Source organism: Babylonia areolata, chromosome 12 (assembly GCF_041734735.1).
Source record: "Babylonia areolata isolate BAREFJ2019XMU chromosome 12, ASM4173473v1, whole genome shotgun sequence".
Lineage (NCBI taxonomy): Eukaryota > Metazoa > Mollusca > Gastropoda > Neogastropoda > Buccinidae > Babylonia > Babylonia areolata.
The window spans coordinates 22,993,874-23,013,296 of NC_134887.1; the positions used below are offsets into that span (position 1 = coordinate 22,993,874).

At 39.9% G+C, this 19,423-nt stretch overlaps 1 protein-coding gene across 3 annotated transcripts in view; it reads left to right on the top strand.

The window, feature by feature from the left end:
- LOC143288457 (protein spinster homolog 1-like) overlaps window positions 1-19,423 on the top strand; it is a 75,140-nt gene that overhangs the window by 47,464 nt on the left and 8,253 nt on the right. Inside the window, exons 7-13 of one of the 3 annotated variants that reach the window (XR_013056094.1) lie at window positions 1,261-1,389; window positions 2,854-3,049; window positions 9,937-10,002; window positions 11,664-11,762; window positions 12,361-12,541; window positions 13,799-13,910; window positions 19,380-19,422. Coding sequence is in view for 2 of the 3 variants with exons in the window: in XM_076596969.1 (XP_076453084.1) it covers window positions 1,261-1,389; window positions 2,854-3,049; window positions 9,937-10,002; window positions 11,664-11,762; window positions 12,361-12,541; window positions 13,799-13,893 (766 nt within the window). In the remaining variant the exon portion in view is untranslated. The remainder of the gene's footprint in view (window positions 1-1,260; window positions 1,390-2,853; window positions 3,050-9,936; window positions 10,003-11,663; window positions 11,763-12,360; window positions 12,542-13,798; window positions 13,911-19,379; window position 19,423) is intronic. The other 2 variants (XM_076596971.1, XM_076596969.1) reach the window with 2 other exon arrangements.

Sequence of the window (19,423 nt, forward strand, 5' to 3'; positions counted from 1 at the left end):
GAAATGCGACCATCGACGATGAAGTGAACGTCAGGATTGCAAAAGCAAGCGCAACTTTTGGTAGATTCAATGCAAATGTCTGGAACAGAAGAGGCATTAGTCTTGAGACCAAGCTAAAGGTCTACAGAGCAGTAGTTCTCCCCACACTACTGTACGCCTGCGAAACTTGGACAGTGTACCAACGACATGCCAAGAAGCTGAACCACTTCCACACAACATGCCTCAGGAAGCTACTGAACATCAAGTGGCAAGACAGGACCCCAGACACAGAGGTGCTCGCAAAAGCCACCCTTCCCAGCATCTTCACCATCCTGATGCAGTCCCAGCTTTGCTGGGCTGGACATGTGGCGCGCATGCCAGACCATCAGCTGCCCAAGTCTATGGCGAGCTGCAACAAGGGAAGAGATCACACGGAGGTCAGAAGAAGCGCTTCAGAGATACTCTGAAAGTCTCTCTGGAAGCGTTTGATATCAACCCTGACTCCTCGGAGGAATCTACTGTGGACCGTGACAAATGGCGCGCTGCTGTGCACAAAGGCGCCAAGTTGTGCGAGGCCAACAGGACTGCTGCAGCTGTTCAGAAGAGGCAGGCCAGAAAGTCGCGGGCAAACAAGCTCCCTGACAATGGTATGCCTGTCTTTGTCTGCCCCAACTGTCAGCGAACATTTCATGCGCCAATTGGACTATTCAGCCATCTGCACATTCACAGATGGATTCATGAGCATCCTCCCCACCCCACCACCACTCTCCCCCCATCCCCCAGCTGGATGACAACGATGGTCATCATCGATCTCGATGGACACCACATCCCAGCATCAACAAGACCCAAGTTAACCTGCAGTGTTGGACAGGAAATTTAAGCAACACTCCCAAAGACACATACATGAAGTGGTTGATCCTTGACTGTGAGGTCCCAATCTTTCCATTTTAGTCAACAGCACACTAAAATCTTGGAAGGAGTTGGTCATGGGCAAAGAAAAACCACAGGTCTCTGCTGGGAATTGAACCTGCTTGCTCCCAGTGGTCTGTCCAGAGGGTCATCCACTTCATAATATTTTTCAACTGGTCATTAAAAAAGCAACAGATTCAATGGAATAAAAATCATGCAAAACACTATTGGGTTCTCTTTAAATCGTTGATGATCATGACAGATCACATCTTACAATAACAGTATCACAATTTCTGTGTGATCTGTAGGCCTACATTGCCATATTTATTTCACACAGGAGTTAATCAGGACAGACTGCTCTCTGTGTTTCAGCAAGAGCTTCATGTTGTCATCAGTGGGCTTCACAGCAGTGGCTTTTGTGACTGGAGCTTTGGCTCTGTGGGCCCCCACTTTCATGCTAGACTCCATTGTGCGCCTTGGAGGAGAAAAGGATGAAACGAGGTGAGTTTTTCCCTGTTGGTTACAGTTCAAAGGTTACTGTATTGTGAACACTTATTCTATGGTAGTTAATAATAATCATAATAATGATAGTATTTATATAGTGTTGAATCTTGTGCAGAGACAAATCTAAGTGCTTTCACACCAGTAATTCACACGCATACATAACTCTAAAACTGAAGAAACTGAAGACAAGGAAGAGGTAGGGGAGGCTAACTTGTGAAGAGGTGAGTTTTAAGGCCAGACTTGAAAGAGCTGAGTACAGAGACCAGACGAAGCAAAAGAGGAAGTTCATTCCAAATGCAAGGTCCAGAGACTTGAGAAAGAACGGCGTCCAGCAGTAGAGTGTTTGAATCTGGGTATGTGTAAACAGAGTGGATCCGAAGCTGATTGTAGAGAGTGAGATGGAGTGTAATTCAGTCACAGACCACAAAACCAGTGGTCATACAGTTCTCAGTGCAAATGACAGCAGAGTTTTTTGTGTGTTGTGAAGCAGCAAATTTTGATCAGTTTTCATTCTTTTTGTTTGTGTGTTCTGCACTGTTATTTTTTGTTGTGCAGAATGAGTTTTTCATTTTTTTCCTACCAGAAACACCAGAAGATATTACAGTTTATGGTGATGATAACATTTTTAGTCATGAGGACAGTGCTGAAATTAGTCAGATCAAATTGGTGCAGATGATTGTTATCCAGATTGTGAAATCAGTGGCCATAGGGCATGGTTGTGTTGGTGGAAGAAAAGGCAGAGTGGTTTGAGAAAAAAAAAAGAAAACAGTAAGATGTATTTCAACACATTGTAGCAGCTGATATACTTAATGTCAGCAATCTTAGAAATTATCAAGATTATGGTAGATCCACACAAATTTTGTGGTCAGATGCCACACAATATGTGTTCTGTTCTGGGTTTAAAAAAAAATATATTAAATTATTGTTTTCTTATTCAGAGACTGCACAGATCATTGGTTTATATTCCTTTTTTTACATCAAATTAGAGACTGCACAGATCATTGGTTTATATTCCTTTTTTTACATCAAATTAGAGACTGCACAGATCATTGGTTTATATTCCTTTTTTTACATCAAATTAGAGACTGCACAGATCATTGGTTTATATTCCTTTTTTTACATCAAATTAGAGACTGCACAGATCATTGGTTTATATTCCTTTTTTTACATCAAATTAGAGACTGCACAGACCATTGGTTTATATTCCTTTTTTTACATCAAATTAGAGACTGCACAGACCATTGGTTTATATTCCTTTTTTTACATCAAATTAGAGACTGCACAGATCATTGGTTTATATTCCTTTTTTACATCAAATTTTCTCATTAACAATAACAGTTTTTATATACACTTTATTTATTGTTTATTTGAGATCAAGTTACATTCCTCAGTACATATTTTGAAGTCAGGTTTCAGTGTTTAAATAATGACATTTTGTTTAAAGTATTCCTTCTTTTCCAGAGTTGCTTTCATATTTGGAGGCATTACTGTGGCAGCAGGCTTTATTGGTGTTGCCTTGGGGACAGAGATTGCTCGCCATTACCGCAGAGTGAATCCCAGAGCTGACCCCCTGGTGTGTGCGTTTGGCCTGTTGTCCTGTACGCCTTTCCTCTTCTTCTCCTTGCTGTTGGCTCAGTACTACACCCCTGCCACATGGGTAAGTCCACAGTGTCTGCAAACTGATTAGTCACACAAAATAGAGTGCATATGTGTCCAGTTGGATAGGGTCCTCTCACCACATCAGTTCAGGTGTCAGGTTGGTTATAACGTCCTTTATTATAAACGAGAAACATGACAGAATATGGGGAAGCGAAGGGGAAAGTGGAAGGTTAACACTTTGGCTGCCGTGGTTGCATTTTGGTGCCTGTTAGGGAGGCCGCCATGGTCACCGAAATGCGACCAAAAGAGGGTAGGTCATTCACAAACCAATCACTCTTATTTTGGGGAGGTTTGAAAGGCCATATTTTGTGCATGTGACCAGGGGAATCCCCTTCTATCGATCAACGCCATCTTTTCAGTACTTCTGCAATTTTTTGAGTGATTTTATTGTAGTTTTATCTGCACCTTCGATCTGTTCATTTTCCAAAATGGCTGCATCGACAAGCAGACAACATTACTTCACAACTGAGCAAGTTATCGAGCAACTGAGACTGCAGCCAGGCCAGCAAAATGAAGATTTGGGCGAAGAATACCCGTATGATGATGAAGAGATTTCATTGTTTGAGGGGGAGGGTGATAGTGATGTTGACTTGGCACCGAGCCAAGTACCAAGTCGCGAGGGTATGGGGCGTGGCCAGACGAGTGGAGCACGTGTTCCTGCTACAGCCACCACATCGGCAGCTGTGAGTGACCATGATAGTGAAGGGGAAGTGTGTGTTGCTCAAGTGGCAGTGTCTGTGTCATGTCGAAGACCAGCAACACAGTGTGGCCGTGGTCGTGGGTCAAGCTCAACTACACGCCAACAACCAGGAGCAAGGGGGCATGGTAGAACAGCTGTGCCAAGCCCTGATTTGTTTCAGTGGGTGTTGTACCATATGGATGATCCGTACTGTCCTGCAGAATGGCTTCCAAATTTTACAAAGAAAATTGGTAAGAGCTCTGTGTGTTTGTGTGTGTGTTTGTGTGTGCTTGTCGCACATGTGTGTCACTGGAATGTGTGTGACTTGACTAAGATTAGGTTGCACTTATTTTTTATATAGACAGATCAGAGGTGCACTGTTCATACACTAGTAGCGAATATAAAATTATGTGTACATTGTATCAGACGAGTGTAGGACATTGAAGAGCAAGAACAGTATGTTTATTTACCACACAAATATTTCATGTCAGCTTTTTTTTTCTTGTGAAGAAGAGAAACACTGCGTGAAACAATGCCTGTGTAAAAATCTATGTTTTTGCTATTTGTGCACTTGTTTATGACAATATGAGTATGTTATCTTTTATTTGCAGTATTTATTATTAGCTGATAATAAATCAGCTGTTATATAGTTATTACTGATTGTATTTTACTTCTTTTTTGCTCATGTGTTTCAGGTGTCCTTGTCAACACCGACAACTTCTGTCCAGTGGACTTCTTTATGCTGTTCTTTCCAGAATCAGCATTCCAACTCATGGCTGACCAGTCTAACTTGTATGCAGAGGAGCTGCTGTCAGGCATCACTGAACTCAGTCGACATTCAAGGCTGAATGCTGCCAAAGACATCACTGTCCCTGAGATGAAGGCATACACAGCTCTTCAGATCGTGATGGGGCTGTGTGGTAAGCCTGAAATTGAAGACTACTGGCGGACATACAGGCTACTCAACCTGCCATTTGGATCAATAATGTCCAGGAACAGGTACGAGCTGATAAGCAGGTTCCTCCACTTCAGTGACAACTCCAGGCAGGTACAACAGGGTGAGGAGGGGTATGACCCACTCTTCAAAATCAGATCTCTCCTCAGCATTGTGTATCCACTCTACAGCCAGGTCTACAGCCCAGAACAACAGCTCTCCATAGATGAGAGCATGATCAAATTCAAGGGACATATCTTCTTTCGACAATATTTGCCTCTGAAGCCAATTCAATTCGGTATCAAGCAATTCTGCTTGTCAGAGGCAAAATCTGGATATGCCTTGAAATTTCTGATATACACAGGAAAGGAGACATTCTCCAATCTACAGATAGCTGGAGACTTTAGTGTAACAGAGCAGGTTGTTCTCCAACTAGTGAAGGAACTGAAGGACAGCAGTCACATCATCTTCACTGACTCCTTCTACACCTCGCCCAACCTTGTCCATGAACTTCAGCGACTTGGGATAGGTCACTGTGGGACAGTACGCCCTGGAAGAAAGAACATGCCTCCTGCCTTGCTGCCAAACAAGAGTCAGCTGAGAAAGGGTGATGACCCAATCTTCCTGAAGTCAGTGACCAACATTGTTGCGTGTGGGTGGCATGACACTAAATATGTCGCCTTTTTGTCGTCAGTCCATTCCGACAACACCATTGACAAGAGGATGAAGTCAGGAAAACACCAGGGTGGCTTCAAAATCATTGAAAAACCCATGGTGGCTGAGGACTACAACCAGTACATGGGTGGTGTTGACCTCACTGACCAGCTGCTGGGGACATATGCCTACCCACACAAAGTATCAAAATGGTACCACGCTGTTTACCACAGTGTGCGGGAAGTGGCACTCACAGATGGCTACATAATCTACAAGAAAGTGACCAGAGGGAGTGTCCTTCCTGCACGACAGTTCAGGGAACAGGTGAATGATGGTCTGCTGGAGGGCTTTGTTCCCACCAGCAGAATCAGACATCAGACAGACACACCGAAACCAGGACAACTGACAGAGCGACACTTCATGTGGGAGCGGACCAACAGCCAGCGACCAGAATGCATCGTGTACAGCAACCGCAGAACCCCGGGATGGAAGAGGACACAGACCCGTTTTGAATGCAAGCAGTGCAACAAGCCCATGTGTCCCTCTCTGTGTTTTGAATTATACCACACTGTGGAGGACTACAGGAAAGCAGCAGCAACAAAAATTCACGGTCTCCAACAGTGAACAGTTTAGACATGTGTACATATTTGTATATATTTTACCTCCATTCATTTATTTTCTGACTTTAGTAGTATTTCAGTTTCATCAGATAGTTGTACAGTGTATATATAGTTCCACCACAGTAAGATATTTCAAGTGAATACACTGTGAAACCTTCAAGTGAAGTGACAGAAATCATCATTTTTCTACAAAATCGCAAGTTCATTTTGTGCGCTTCCCATGGATTATGTTCTGGATTACACCATTATATGGGAAATATAGCTGTACCGAAGACTTCAGTTGGTGAGTTTGCTTTGTTTTCAGCTGCATTGCAGTGATGTTTGTGTTGTACCTGTCTTTGTAATGTGTCGAAGTGCAAAAATTGTATTGAAAAAAACAAAACATAATAATTAACACAAAAATCAAAATATTTCACTTGTACTAACATCATTTATTGCTAAAAAAAAAAAAAAAAAACCAAACAAACAACAATTCCATAATTCCTCTTACATTGAAAAAAAACAGGAAGTCATTTGGTTCAAAAACAAAAAAGGTATAGTAATTTGAAATTGGTGTAATTTCTTGCTCTTTCTTGAAAATCAGCTGGCGCCAGGGAGTGTTGCACTCCAAACTCGCTGGCGGTGAAAGGGTTAAAGAGCAAGGGACTGGAATTACTCGTACAAGAAGAAAAATACCCTGTGGACAAAATAACAAAGTCCTCTTAAATAAACATGCACCTATGTCAATCAAAGTTCATTCACTCACTCACTCCAAACATTGTTTTACCAAATACTACACATCAGTTTGCAGCTTGTTTCAAATGAATAAAGGAAAAGACTAAAACATCCCATTTATTAATTAGTTTGTGCAGTTACTATCACCTATTTGGATTCTCATTTTGAAATAGTCTAATTTCTTAAAGATAAATGTTGATTCCAGAGCCTTCTTTTCATGATTTGAGATTGTTATATCATTCATTATTAAACTTGATTATCCTAAATACTTAATTAGAAACTGTTCAAATGTTTTGCATCTAAACTCTCACTAAATATTATGAATGAGGAAATACAAATAATGTTAACATTTTAGATTCATTTCTCAACGTGAAGAAATGTTTATGATGGATCAGTGAATTGTATTATGAGGTCTATGTTCATTTAGTTCTAATAATCTGTCAGAAGCAGCTGTTAACCCACAGACACTATTTTTGGGGGGGAAAGAAGAAAATTAATATGTGTGTATTTTATGCATGGAAATGGTGATAGAATATAATTTATATGCAAATGTATAAGACACAACTACCAAGCGCAGTTGTTGTTTTCATCCACTGTCATGTTGTTCTAAGCATAAAAACTATACATTCATGCGCGCACGCACATGCACATGCACACACACACACACACACACACACACACACACACACACACACACACACACACACACACACACTCCCTCCTACCCACACAAACACTATCACACAATATTACATCACAAAAGCTCACTGTAAACAATATTTCAGATTGAAGCTTTCATCTGGAGATTTTCATAGTAAATGAAAACCCCAAAGTGAAGGCTTCCAGCTAAAATACTGGGATTCTTCAACACCCATTTCCAACATGACCCCACCCCTAGCTGTTGATGCACTTTGTAGCACAAGCATGTGATCATCATCAGGATAACCAGAATCACTTCAGTTGATCATCAGCAACATTACTTTCATTTTCTATCATGTTTTTGTAGTTGCTGTTGTTATCTATTCGCAGAAAATCAAACAAAATTCTAGCCACTTCTTTACTGTACATCCTGCCAACCATGTTGAACACACTCAACACTGTTCATTTTACAAAATACAAAAAATATGCATCAAAATTGAGCCAAAACTTGATGAGATATCGCTTCAAACACGCATCAAGGCAGTCGCCATTTGCAAGGAAGTAAAACATACTTGCATGACTAGCTGGACTGTTGGTGATGCAGCTACCCCTGAAGCACGGATATATTTACGTTCAGAAGTGATAGGCTTAATATATATATATATATATATATATATATATATATATGTATGTGTGTGTGTGTGTGTGTGTATTCACCATCTCAAACTGTCACTTCAGAAGAGACAGTAGGCACTAAAGGGAGCTCAGTAAATATAGTGATCTCTCATAATCAAAAATAAAAAGTATCTTGATGCTCACTATATCAATGTGTCCATCTGAAATCTGACAGATAGCATTGAAAGAATTCAAACTGAAAACAATTATATTATATCTTAATTTTCTTTGTGCCCTCCAGATTTCTCTGCTGCTGAAAAGAATGTTGTGCCCACGACTCTGTGGTCAGTGGTTGGTTTCTTTGACAGTCTTGTGTTTGCAATGAAAGTGTGGAATTTCAGATTATATATCACTGATTTATATGCCGTTATAAGTTATACAGCTTTGTCCAAGAAAGTGGAAGGCAAAGAAAGGGGAAAGGTCTTGGACAAAGTGTATCAAAATGACAGTCTTTGAACACCTAAAACTAGTTTTCTAGCTTCAGATATTTATTAAATGTGTATATCAGAAGCCACTTAATACCACACTGTTATTTTATTTCATCGTTCAAGGTTTATTTTGCTTTTGTTTCTGTTAGGTTTATCAGTTTTTTCTTATTATGTTTAGTAGTTGTTTCTTCGATGACAGCTGATCTTGGCTGGCTAGTCTTTGTGAGGGTCTTGAGGGTGCTATAGGCTCTTTTGCTGTTCCCTGCTTCCATGCCTTTCTCATCTTCTTCACACTGCTCCTCTATCCAGTTTTCTTTGGCTGCCTTCATCTTCGTCCTGACTTCGCTGTTCACCTGTTGGTGCTTCGTCCTGGCTTCATTACAAGAGTGTTTCTTTTTCCTCAGTTCTCGCCCCTTGTCGCACAGATCTAGGACCTCATTTGTCACCCATGGTTGGATCCTTTTTCGCTTTTTTCCCACAACTTGTTCAGCTGTTGTAGTTAGCACCTCTTTGATGTTGTTAGCAAGGGTGTCTATGTCGATGTCCATTAAGTTGAGGGCTGCGAACTTCCCGCCTACTTGAGCCTGGAACACATCCGCGATTTTGGGGTCCTTCAGCTTTTCTAGGTCAAAGCGGATACGGGGATTCCTTGGACAACGCTTGCACTTCAGCTTGAGCTTGAAGGTTGCCAAGACAAGATCATGATCGCTGCCGATATCAGCTCCTGGGAACGTCCTTGTGTTGGCTTTATTGATACTGGACTTGTAGCGTTGTGGGGTCAGGATGAAGTCTTATCTGGTTGTGGACTTGCCCATTTGGTGAGTGCCAGGTTGTGGTTCTGGACAGCTTATGTGGGTGGAGAGTATTGGCTAGGGTAAGGCGATGGCTTTTGGCAAATTCCAGCAATCTAAGCCCTCTGTTGTTGGTTTCCCCAATGCCGAATTTACCAGTTATATGGATGTGAGACATGGACACTGATGGCAGAAACAGAAAGAAGAATCCAAGCATTTGAAACCAAGTGCTTGAGGAGACTACTACAAGGAGCACAAGACCAATGACTATGTGCAGAACCTGGTCAGCAACCTTGTTGGGCCGCAAGAACCACTGCTGGCGACTGTCGAATGACAGAAGATGGCATGGTTTGGTCACGTCATACGACATAACACCCTCTCCAAAACCATCCTGCAAGGGACTGTAGAGGGAGGGCGCAGATGGGGGTGGCAGAGAAAGAGCTGGTCCGACAACGTCAAGGAATGGACCTAAATGACTATGCCAGATCTCCTCACGACAGCTGCCAACAGAACGGCGTGGTGAGCTATGATATCTTCCCCAACAACCCCAGCGGTCAAGGGAATGAGTAAGTGAGAGAGTTGTTTCTGTTCAGGCTTAGCAGTCCGTCATTGCTTTCACTATGTTATTTTTGGTTGTGTTTTGACATAAAGACCTGTCAACAGTTTTATTTTATCACAGAAAAGAAGCAAAAAGAAAACCTGAAATATGAAAATAGACTGTTTCATATGAATATGAAATGTTCTCTTTCAGGTGCTGATCTTTATTGGAGAGACATTGCTGTGTTTGAACTGGGCCATTACAGCAGACATCTTGCTGGTGAGTGTGGTGTTTGCAGAATTGTGTATGCCTGTCACTGAAACTAAGCAAGTTCTTCACATTAAACAGTACAAGAAGCCTTTCTGAAAGGCTAGGCGTGCTGATGGACGTTGTGAGAGAAAGTGTTGATCCTGTCAGTGCAGAGCATTGATCTTCATGGATGTTTCATGTTGAAACCTCTGAGACATGTGTGAAAGTTTACTCCCTTTACTCATCAGAATTAAAGTATCAGCACAGGAAACACCAGTTGTAAATGTAAATCCATGCACTGCAGCTGGCAACCAGCTGTGCAGCAGAGAAGAGTGGATCACATTCTAGCTACTTTAACCAGCTGTCCTGTTCGTTTCTTCACAACTGTTACAACAGGTATTTCAGGTGGCACCCCAATGTCTAAGGTCATACTGAATGTGTGTTTTGGGTGTTTTTGTTGTGTGTGATGTTTTTGTGTGTGTCAGTGTATAGATTACTGTTGGTGTTTGGTTTGACGTTTGTATGGGGTTATATGTATGGCAGTTGTCATTTTAGTATTTGATTGCATGTTTTACACATTGATTTTTACATTGTGCAGTGTGGTTGGGAGTGTTTTTCATGGATGGGAGTTTCATTATTATTATTATTATTATTCATATTATTGTAACTTTATGTGTGTAGGTTGGAGTACATGTATATTGGTATGTATGTATTTGTAATCTATAGATATAGTTTTCTCACTTGGTTGCACCAGTCTGCATGTTTTGACAGATGATATTGTTATTAGAACTGTTATTTTGTAAAGAGCCTAGAGTTAAATTTGATTAGGGGCTGTATAGTTTAATTTTTTTCTTCTTCTTCCTTCTGATTTATGCTTTCTGAACTGTTGATCATGTTTCAGCTGAATTTAGAAAATAAAAAAAATATTGAGAAAGAGGTTACTGATTTGCACTCCGGACTAATATCAAATGTTCTTTAGTTGTGTATTGTTTCAGGGTTTGTTTGTGGGGATATGTAGGTCAAGGCTTCAGAATTGGGGCTAAAAAGACAAGCTGGTGTTGCCTCAGAGAGTGTGTGTTGGAATTGAGCAAAACAAAATGTTGATGTTGCCACAGAACTAGGATAAAACAGCAAGTAATGTGAGAAAAGTGCAGAAGTAACCTGTTTTTTGACAATGAAAGAAATATATTTTGGCCATTGTGTTCTGTTTCCTTTCCTCTCATGGGAGTGCACACTCTCAGTCTCATGTTGACACTTGCACATGCACACAATGTGCACTCAACACACATGCACTGATGCAGAAGAGCACACACATGCATGAGTACAGAAGCACACATATGTGTACACACACACACAAATACACACATGCACACACTTTTAATATTTTCTGCGCAAAAAATTACTGAATGTCATTTTTTTTTTTAATGCATTTACTTAAGAGTATTACAGAAAGTTGAATGGGACACAGTGTCTGAAACATTTAATTCAGTTCTTGGAATGGGGAATGCTTAGATTTAAAATCTTTCTACATGTTGGTTAACTGAAAATTCAGGTGATTTCAGGTCATTTGAGTGTCCTTAGTTCTTTTAGTATCCTTTTCTAGTTTTCACTGTAATCTGTTGTGTGTCTTTCTCTCTCTGTATGCATACCTCCCTTTGAGTTCTGTACACAGACTGCTATGTTTGTTCCAGTATGTTATAATACCTACGAGAAGATCAACAGCAGAAGCAGTCCAGATTCTTTTCTCTCATGCGTTTGGTGATGCTGGCAGTCCGTATTTGATAGGAGTGGTATGTATCACTTACAGTAACATGTTTTTGTTTGGACCAGTCATGACCACCACTCCATTTTGTCATTACCATCCCTGTTTTGTTTTCTTTTTGTTCTCTTCACCTATTTGCTTTTTTTGTTCTTTTTAGTTCTTTGTTACATCTCCCTCTTTCTCCTTTTATCTGTTGTTTAAGTTAGTTTGGTTTTATTTTATCATTATTTCACGTGTGTGTGTGTGTTTTTTCTTTGGGTTTTTTAATTTTTAATATTTTTTATTGGGGGGCAGGGGGGGGGGGCGGAAGGTTGGGGGGGGGGGTAAATTTTTGTTTCATGCTGGATGATTTGTATTGTGGTGACCATTGTCACAGTAGAGTTCAGTTCTTGTCATTGTTATGAACAAAATTGCAGGCAGAAGAATACAGTCTGTTTCATACTCCCCACAGGTTTAGTGATTAAATTATGCTACAAGTTTTTCATGTGTTTTCACCCTTTTCCCCGTTTTCAATTTCATCCAGTCAGAAGATAAAAAATTGAAATCAGATTGAGTTGTGCAGTTATTTGTTAAAAAGAGGACAACAGATACTGATGTTTTTAATCAGTGCCATGCTGTTGTTTCAGGTGGCTGATGCCTTTTCTCCATACTTCAATGGCGACATTCACAGTGCATCTGTTCAGTTCATGAGTTTGCAGTATGCTCTGTACATCACCTGCTTCATCTGTGTCATTGGTGGAGGATTCTATCTGGCCACTGCCATCTTCATAGAGCGGGACAAGAAGGCTGCTGAGTTACAGACCAGAGGTAATTTGTCAAACACAACAGGAGTTTGGACTGACAATATTCTGGTTTTATTTTTACTCTTTAGGTGGGGTCCAGACCATTGGGCACGATTCTGTGTTTGTGAAAGTGTGCATGCGTGTGTGTATGTGGATGTGTTTGTGTGCTTGCTTTTGCACAGGTTTACTTTGATTCGCTTTCCTCCCTGTCATTCCCTTCCCCTTGTTCCATATATATATATATTTGATTCGCTTATGTAGACAGTGCGAGTCAATGTAATGAACATGAAAGGGGATTTGAATGGACTGCATTGTAGTTTCAATCAGCGTCAATGTCAAACACACAGATCTAGAGAAAACGGCTACTTGTTGCAGTGTGCCTCAGACGATGGCAACGTCTCCTTTACAGCGGACTTTAAAGAATTTCTTAAATGATCGAGAAATGCAAAAATAATATGATTTAAATGGCGTTATCACCTTGAATATTGTAATCGATTTATGACGCAAAAATGGACAACATTTAGGTATTAATTTTTTTAACATCATTGGTAGTTTCGCTTTAAGTAAGTCAGTCTCCTTCGTTTCCAACTGGATGTGCTTGGTTTAAAGCTGCTAACATACCCTCTTCTGTTGTTGTTTTTTCCCTGAAGCTTTATATTTTTTAATACAGAACATATTTTCACCTTTTTTTCTTTGTTTTTTTTGAAGGCCTTGCCTCTAGTTGTAAACATGTCATTAGCTGTACCATACATGCTGACTTCCTCTTTGGTGTTGGGATACTGATCCAGTGTTAACCAATGGTCAGGGTTTGAGGCCCTGACTTGGTATAGTGTTGTGCCCTTGGGAAAGGCACTTTACTCCAGTTTTCCTCAATCCATCCAGGTGTGAATGGGTACCTGACATCAGTTAGAGAAGGTGAAAATGGTGGAGATGATTGAGTGCAGTCTTCATATGCTGAGCAAAAAACACAGTGGATATGAATATGATGGCCATGAAAAGGCTATGGGATCTTTAACCTTTTTAAACCTAATGTGTGTGTGTGTTACTAGGATATATATGTACATATGAGCTTACATAAATGTATAAGTATATATCAAGTGTTTTGGGATGTATTTTAATATATGTTTTGCTGTTGGTAAATGTTAGCAATGTTTTTGTTTAAATAAACTGATGTATGGATAGATAAGACATGTTTTGATCTACAGATAAATGAATGTGGTGAGCACAGTAGTGGAGAGTTTCAGATGCTGAACAACAGTATTGATGTATTTCCCTCAAACAGGGCTGCCAGAAGATACTGCAGAGCAAACTGATGATGAGTTGATTGATGCTAATGACTTGGATGGAGGCACGGAGAGGAGTCCACCACGTGTTTAACACATGGGAACAAACAGGTTTTGCACCTTTCTGTGCATGAAGCCACTGATTCCAGCATGCACAGCCTCTGCCCAGGAAATCGCACATGAATCTTTATTTCACACTGTTCACAGTACATGAACATTTGAAAATGAATGAGTAAACACATAAAATTACTTCATGAATACTTTTTTTTTAAGTCAATAAATTGATAAATTTGCAAAAACTGAAAAAGGAAGACTCCTGAAACAGACGTTAAGTATTCAGCAAGAAACTGTACACAGAGATTCACATGTGATTTTACTTCTGGGCTGGCTTTTTAAAATTTTCTGTTTGTCACCTAACTGAGTTTAGTCTTTGATTGTTGGTTTTGTGTGGTTTCTCCACATGCAGTGCAGATGTGCTTGTTTTTAATTATTGGGAAGCCAGGAAGACCAACCTGACACACGTCTTGCTATTCAGTAGTGGCTCAGTTTGTGCATGCTGCTTAGTGAGTGACAGTTGATACATTGTTACGCATGTGTATCAATCAGTGTTTATTGATCATATATTTCTTTGGGGATCCATGAATGCAAGTCTGTTGAAATGGATTAGCTCTCAGGAACTGAAAAGCATCGTTTTGGCCCTTGATTGATTAACAGCAAATTGTTTGGGCTGCTGGGTTGGTCAGTCCAGGAAACATAGTTACTGTCTTTGTTACTGGAGATGTGGCCATATAGTTGGTCTCCATGTCACAGCACTGACAGCAACAGAAGGAGTGCAAGTCAAGAGGTGTTTAGCTGAACTATTATTATTCTCCCCATCCCTCTTCTCCCCCACACCCCAGACCGCCTTCACTCCCTCCGTCAACGCCTGGGTTTTGGAAAATTCTATGGATCATTCTTCAGTGATTTTAAGACTGAATTCTTGCATTTCTTTCCAGTCAACTACCCCTCCCCAGTATCCATTGGACTTGCACCCCTGGCATTTAACCCTTTCGCTGCCAGGAAAATAAGATTTAAGTGAAATCTATTTGCCAGGGTTTTTTCACAAAAAACGGGTATAAATTTTCAAAAAATTCTGTGCTCTTTGTTATTGGAGAAAGACCCATAAAAGTATATATTTTCTGAAAGGGAAATGAATAAAGAATACAAAACACATGCTGTTTTCCCATTTTATATATTTTTAGTGACATGCTGTTGTTTTGAAATCAGTGTTTTGTTTTTTGTCACATTTTCAACTTGTTCATTACAAACATTAGTCAGGTAATTTGCACAAAAACATCATATTTTCTGGACAAATGGATATCTGCAAACACAAAATCATACTAGAACAACCACAATATATATATATTTTTTAAGAGATAGATACACAATACATTGTGACTTCTCCAAGTGATAAGATGGATGTGAGGCCACGCCCCCTCAGTCTCCACCCCCCTCCTCCTCACCCCTCTCACACGGTCACTTGATTCAGTTCTCATCAGACCGCGTTGGCTGCATGCCAAGAATATCGCTCTGCTGCTAATTCGGTCGTCTGCTAACATCTGTACAGCCGGCATCACTCACTGACAGTCGCATCTTGGCCACTCTCTTGATTACTCCCTTTATTTTCTATCAGATCGTCCTATAAATGCTCATCACTATCTTCTCCTTCGAATTTACGCTTCAATTCTTTCTGAGCATCAGCTAAAGAAAGAAATCATGGTTGATTTAGTTCGTCACGATCGCATGTCTTGAGCACGGCGTCAGTCTGACATTTTGTTGAGCGAGCGAGGAGAGAAGTCAGGCAAACACTTGGACAGTGACCCAACCAAAACGTTCAAATAAAGGACTGCTTCATGACGTAGATGGGGTTTCTAGCTATGAATAGAATCTAGAGAGATTCCCCAGGCTAAAGCTACCACTATTTTTGCCAAGGAAGTGAATGCAAACCAGGGAAAAGTCAGAATATTTTGATGACGAGTTATCTCGTCATGCAGGCAGCGAAGCATACATGCTTGCCATGACGAGTTATCTCGTCATGCAGGCAGCCTAGGGGTTAAGAAAGTAGATCCGCATACATTCAGCTGTGATAAAATGTGTCAGTTGGTTTCCCTGTGTGGCGTCGTAGATGGTTCTAACATCTCTGTTTGTCAGTGTGCTCTGCTTGTTGGTTCATTTGCTCATTTCTTTTTTTGACTCACTTGTGTAAACAAAGTGAGTCTATGTTTTAACCCGGTGTTCGGTTGTCTGTGTGTGTGTGTGTGTCTGTGTGTCCGTGGTAAACTTTAACATTGACATTTTCTCTGCAAATACTTTGTCAGTTGACACCAAATTAGGCATAAAAATAGGAAAAATTCAGTTCTTTCCAGTCATCTTGTTTAAAACAATATTGCACCTCTGGGATGGGCACAAAAAAATAAAAAATGAAGCCGAATTATATGCAAACTGCATTTTCTGTTATATTTATATTTTTTGTATTCTCTAAACTTGGCACTTTGATCTGATATTCTGACCCAACAACAAGAGCAGTCATTATTATCATTTTTTGTTCAAACAGGAACTTCTTTTGCTAAGCATGGAAGTTTTATTTATTTTGCAAACGTTTTGGTGCAGATAGTAAAAAAGGGAAATTACTCTGTAATTAATGCTAGGGGACTTAATTTGCTTTAAACTGATCTTTCTCATCTTAACCTTTCCCGTACGTCGCCTAAAATTTTGCGCGCCGTACATCGTGGGTGTGCAGAAACCCATGGTTCCTAAGAAGGAATGACCCCTCGCTGTACGTCGTGGGTGTGCAGGCACCCATGGTTTCTGTGTACGAACTAACCCTTCGCTGTACGTCGTGGGTGTGCAGGCACCCATGGTTTCTGTGTACGAACTAACCCTTCGCTGTACGTCGTGGGTGTGTAGGCACCCATGGTTTCACTGAAGAAATAAGACCTTGCCGTACATCGTGGGTGCACAGTAACCCACACCTGTCCGTAAAGCAAATTTGACTTTTCTTCAGCAGACTTGCATGCGCAGTTTCCACTTGTGCGTGTAGGCTATTTACTCCAGTGCTTGACCAGGCGCATTGTGAATAAGTTTTGCCCGTGAGAAGAGAGTGTTGTTTTCTCTACTTTGAACAGATTAGGATAAGAATAAAATTTCTATATCAACTTTCTTTCTTTTTTTAGCCATAGTCGGGTTTTCTCTACTTTGAACAGATTAGGATAAGAATAAAATTTCTATATCAACTAGATTTTAGATCAATTGATTTCAGACTTACAAAAATATCCAGTTCTTAGAAAGGCACTTTAATTCCAACTAGATAAAAAGCTATCAATCAGTTGCTCCCGATCATTCTCCACAAGAAAAACAGTTCATTCAATATTGTTGAAGATATCTAGTGCAATAAATATTGTTTTCTGAAATTAGTTACAACTTTAGAGTTAAACTTACCGCAGACTTGAACCGGGATACGATCAACAAAAGACAAGGTCACTCTGATCTCTCTCTGTAGCGAGCCCAAGTGACGTCACGTCAACAACGCATGGCGCGCAAGCTTTGCGTGGGTGGCTCCACACCCACAACGTACGGCGTGCAAGGTTTATTCTTTGGGAGTATGGGTGTCGTCACACCCACGACGTACTGGGACATTAATTGATTAATAACTTCTTTGTTTATGTATAAAAGAAAATAATGTTCAGTGGATATGTAGTAAACTATATTATGGACAAAGTCATGAAATTATGTGGAAGTGGCTTCAATATTACTTGAGTTACAGAGCAAAAACACTTGTCTGGGTGATTTCACACCCACGACGTACGGGAAAGGTTAAACATTACATTTTGAAATTATACTCAATACATAAAAAGCTTGGATTTTTTTTTAAAGTGTATCACAAGTGAGTCTTGAAGGCCTTGCCTCTCTTGTTTATATGATGTTCTATGCCTCTTTTTCAGTTTCTAATATTTCTGTTTGACAACTTGCATTGGTGTTAGTTCCTGTTTATATCCACCTTTGCTTATTAGTTCCTGTTTATATTCAGTTTGATGTTCCTTACCTCTTTTCCAGTTTCTAACATTCATATTCATTAATCTTTTCAGTGCCAGAGAATTGTGTATACAAAAAATTAAATTTAAAAAATGCTCGCTCCTTGCAGGGGAATTATGATAATTCAGGGGCAATAAATAACCAAAAATTATAGCACAAAAACTATAGGAGATACAGAAAGAAAGTGAATTGTTTTGTAAAGGAAAGGGAATGAGGATTCTGAATCTGGGTTTGTTTCATAATTGATTTGAATGCATTTAACTATTCAGCCATTTCAAAGTGAAGATAACAAAAAAGTCTGTTTCCACCACCACAAAATGACATCCATAATGAAAATAAACAAAATACAGATGGAAATGAGATGCATGTTGTCAGTTCATACCCACAGATAAAAACAAAACAGGTTATCAGACTATGATAACCATAACTCTTGCAGACATGTAAAAAAAAAAAAAAAAAACTATCCGAAAAATGACAAAGGTGGGTTCAATCAACATGAAAGGTAAATCCAATACTGGGCAGTCAAGCTTTGTGACACCAGTGAATGTGATTTAGATTTTCCACACACATTTGTGTGCACCTGTTAGCAAATCATTGGGAAGAAAATGGTCTTCTACGAGACGTACACTCATTGTTTTTTAAATATATTACATTTATGTATATTTCTGAGTGTTTCTTACCCTTTTCAGATTGATATTCAGTAATGTTTTGTATATCCTATATTTCCCAGGTGTCCATGTACAGTAAGCATGATCTAAAAGCAGTACATAGGAAATACAAAAGAAAGATTCATTAGTGCAGTAAAATGTTTGTAAGACAATCTTGCAAAAGTCATGAGAAACAGTTCTGGACATGAAATCTTGTGGGGAAAATATTTATTGATGTTGGGTCCTGGTGCCAGTTGCATTGCTTGGTTCTAACTTTTTGACAGTTACACGTGACTAAATACTTACATTGACCGAACTGCGCCATTGGTCAGTTCCATACTACACACAGTTAGTAACGGGTTACAACCATACTAGGCTCTTCCGTCCGAGCAATGCAACTGGCTCCTGGCCACAGAAACAACCACCTTTAGGAAAAAAAACAAAAAAACCTGCATTTCAGTTTTTCTCAGTTTCTGTAGGCAGATTCGCAGAAAAGAGTCTGGGAATATTTTTTGGTTTTTGTTTGGGGGATTTTTGCTACATGCTGGCATTGCAGTTTCTTGCAAAGTTTGTTTGTTTGTGACTGTTTTTACTTCTTGACAACTCAGCTTCTGGTACAGTTCCTACTGTTTACATTAGAATTATTGACAAATCATTTTTCTCAGAACTGATTCTGTCTGTTGAAATTCTTGGATTTAATTTGTTAAAGATGCCTGTGACGTTAGCTGTGTAGCTAGCAAGCAATGGTGTTCATTTCTATACTACTAGATTAAATTATATATTTGTGTACAAAATTCAGCTGAAGCCATTTATACATATTTGAACCCCACAGTGAGTCCAGCCTTTTCATTTCCACTCACAGGGCTCCCAAACCCAGCTCCAGAGGAGATGCACCAGGAAGTAGGG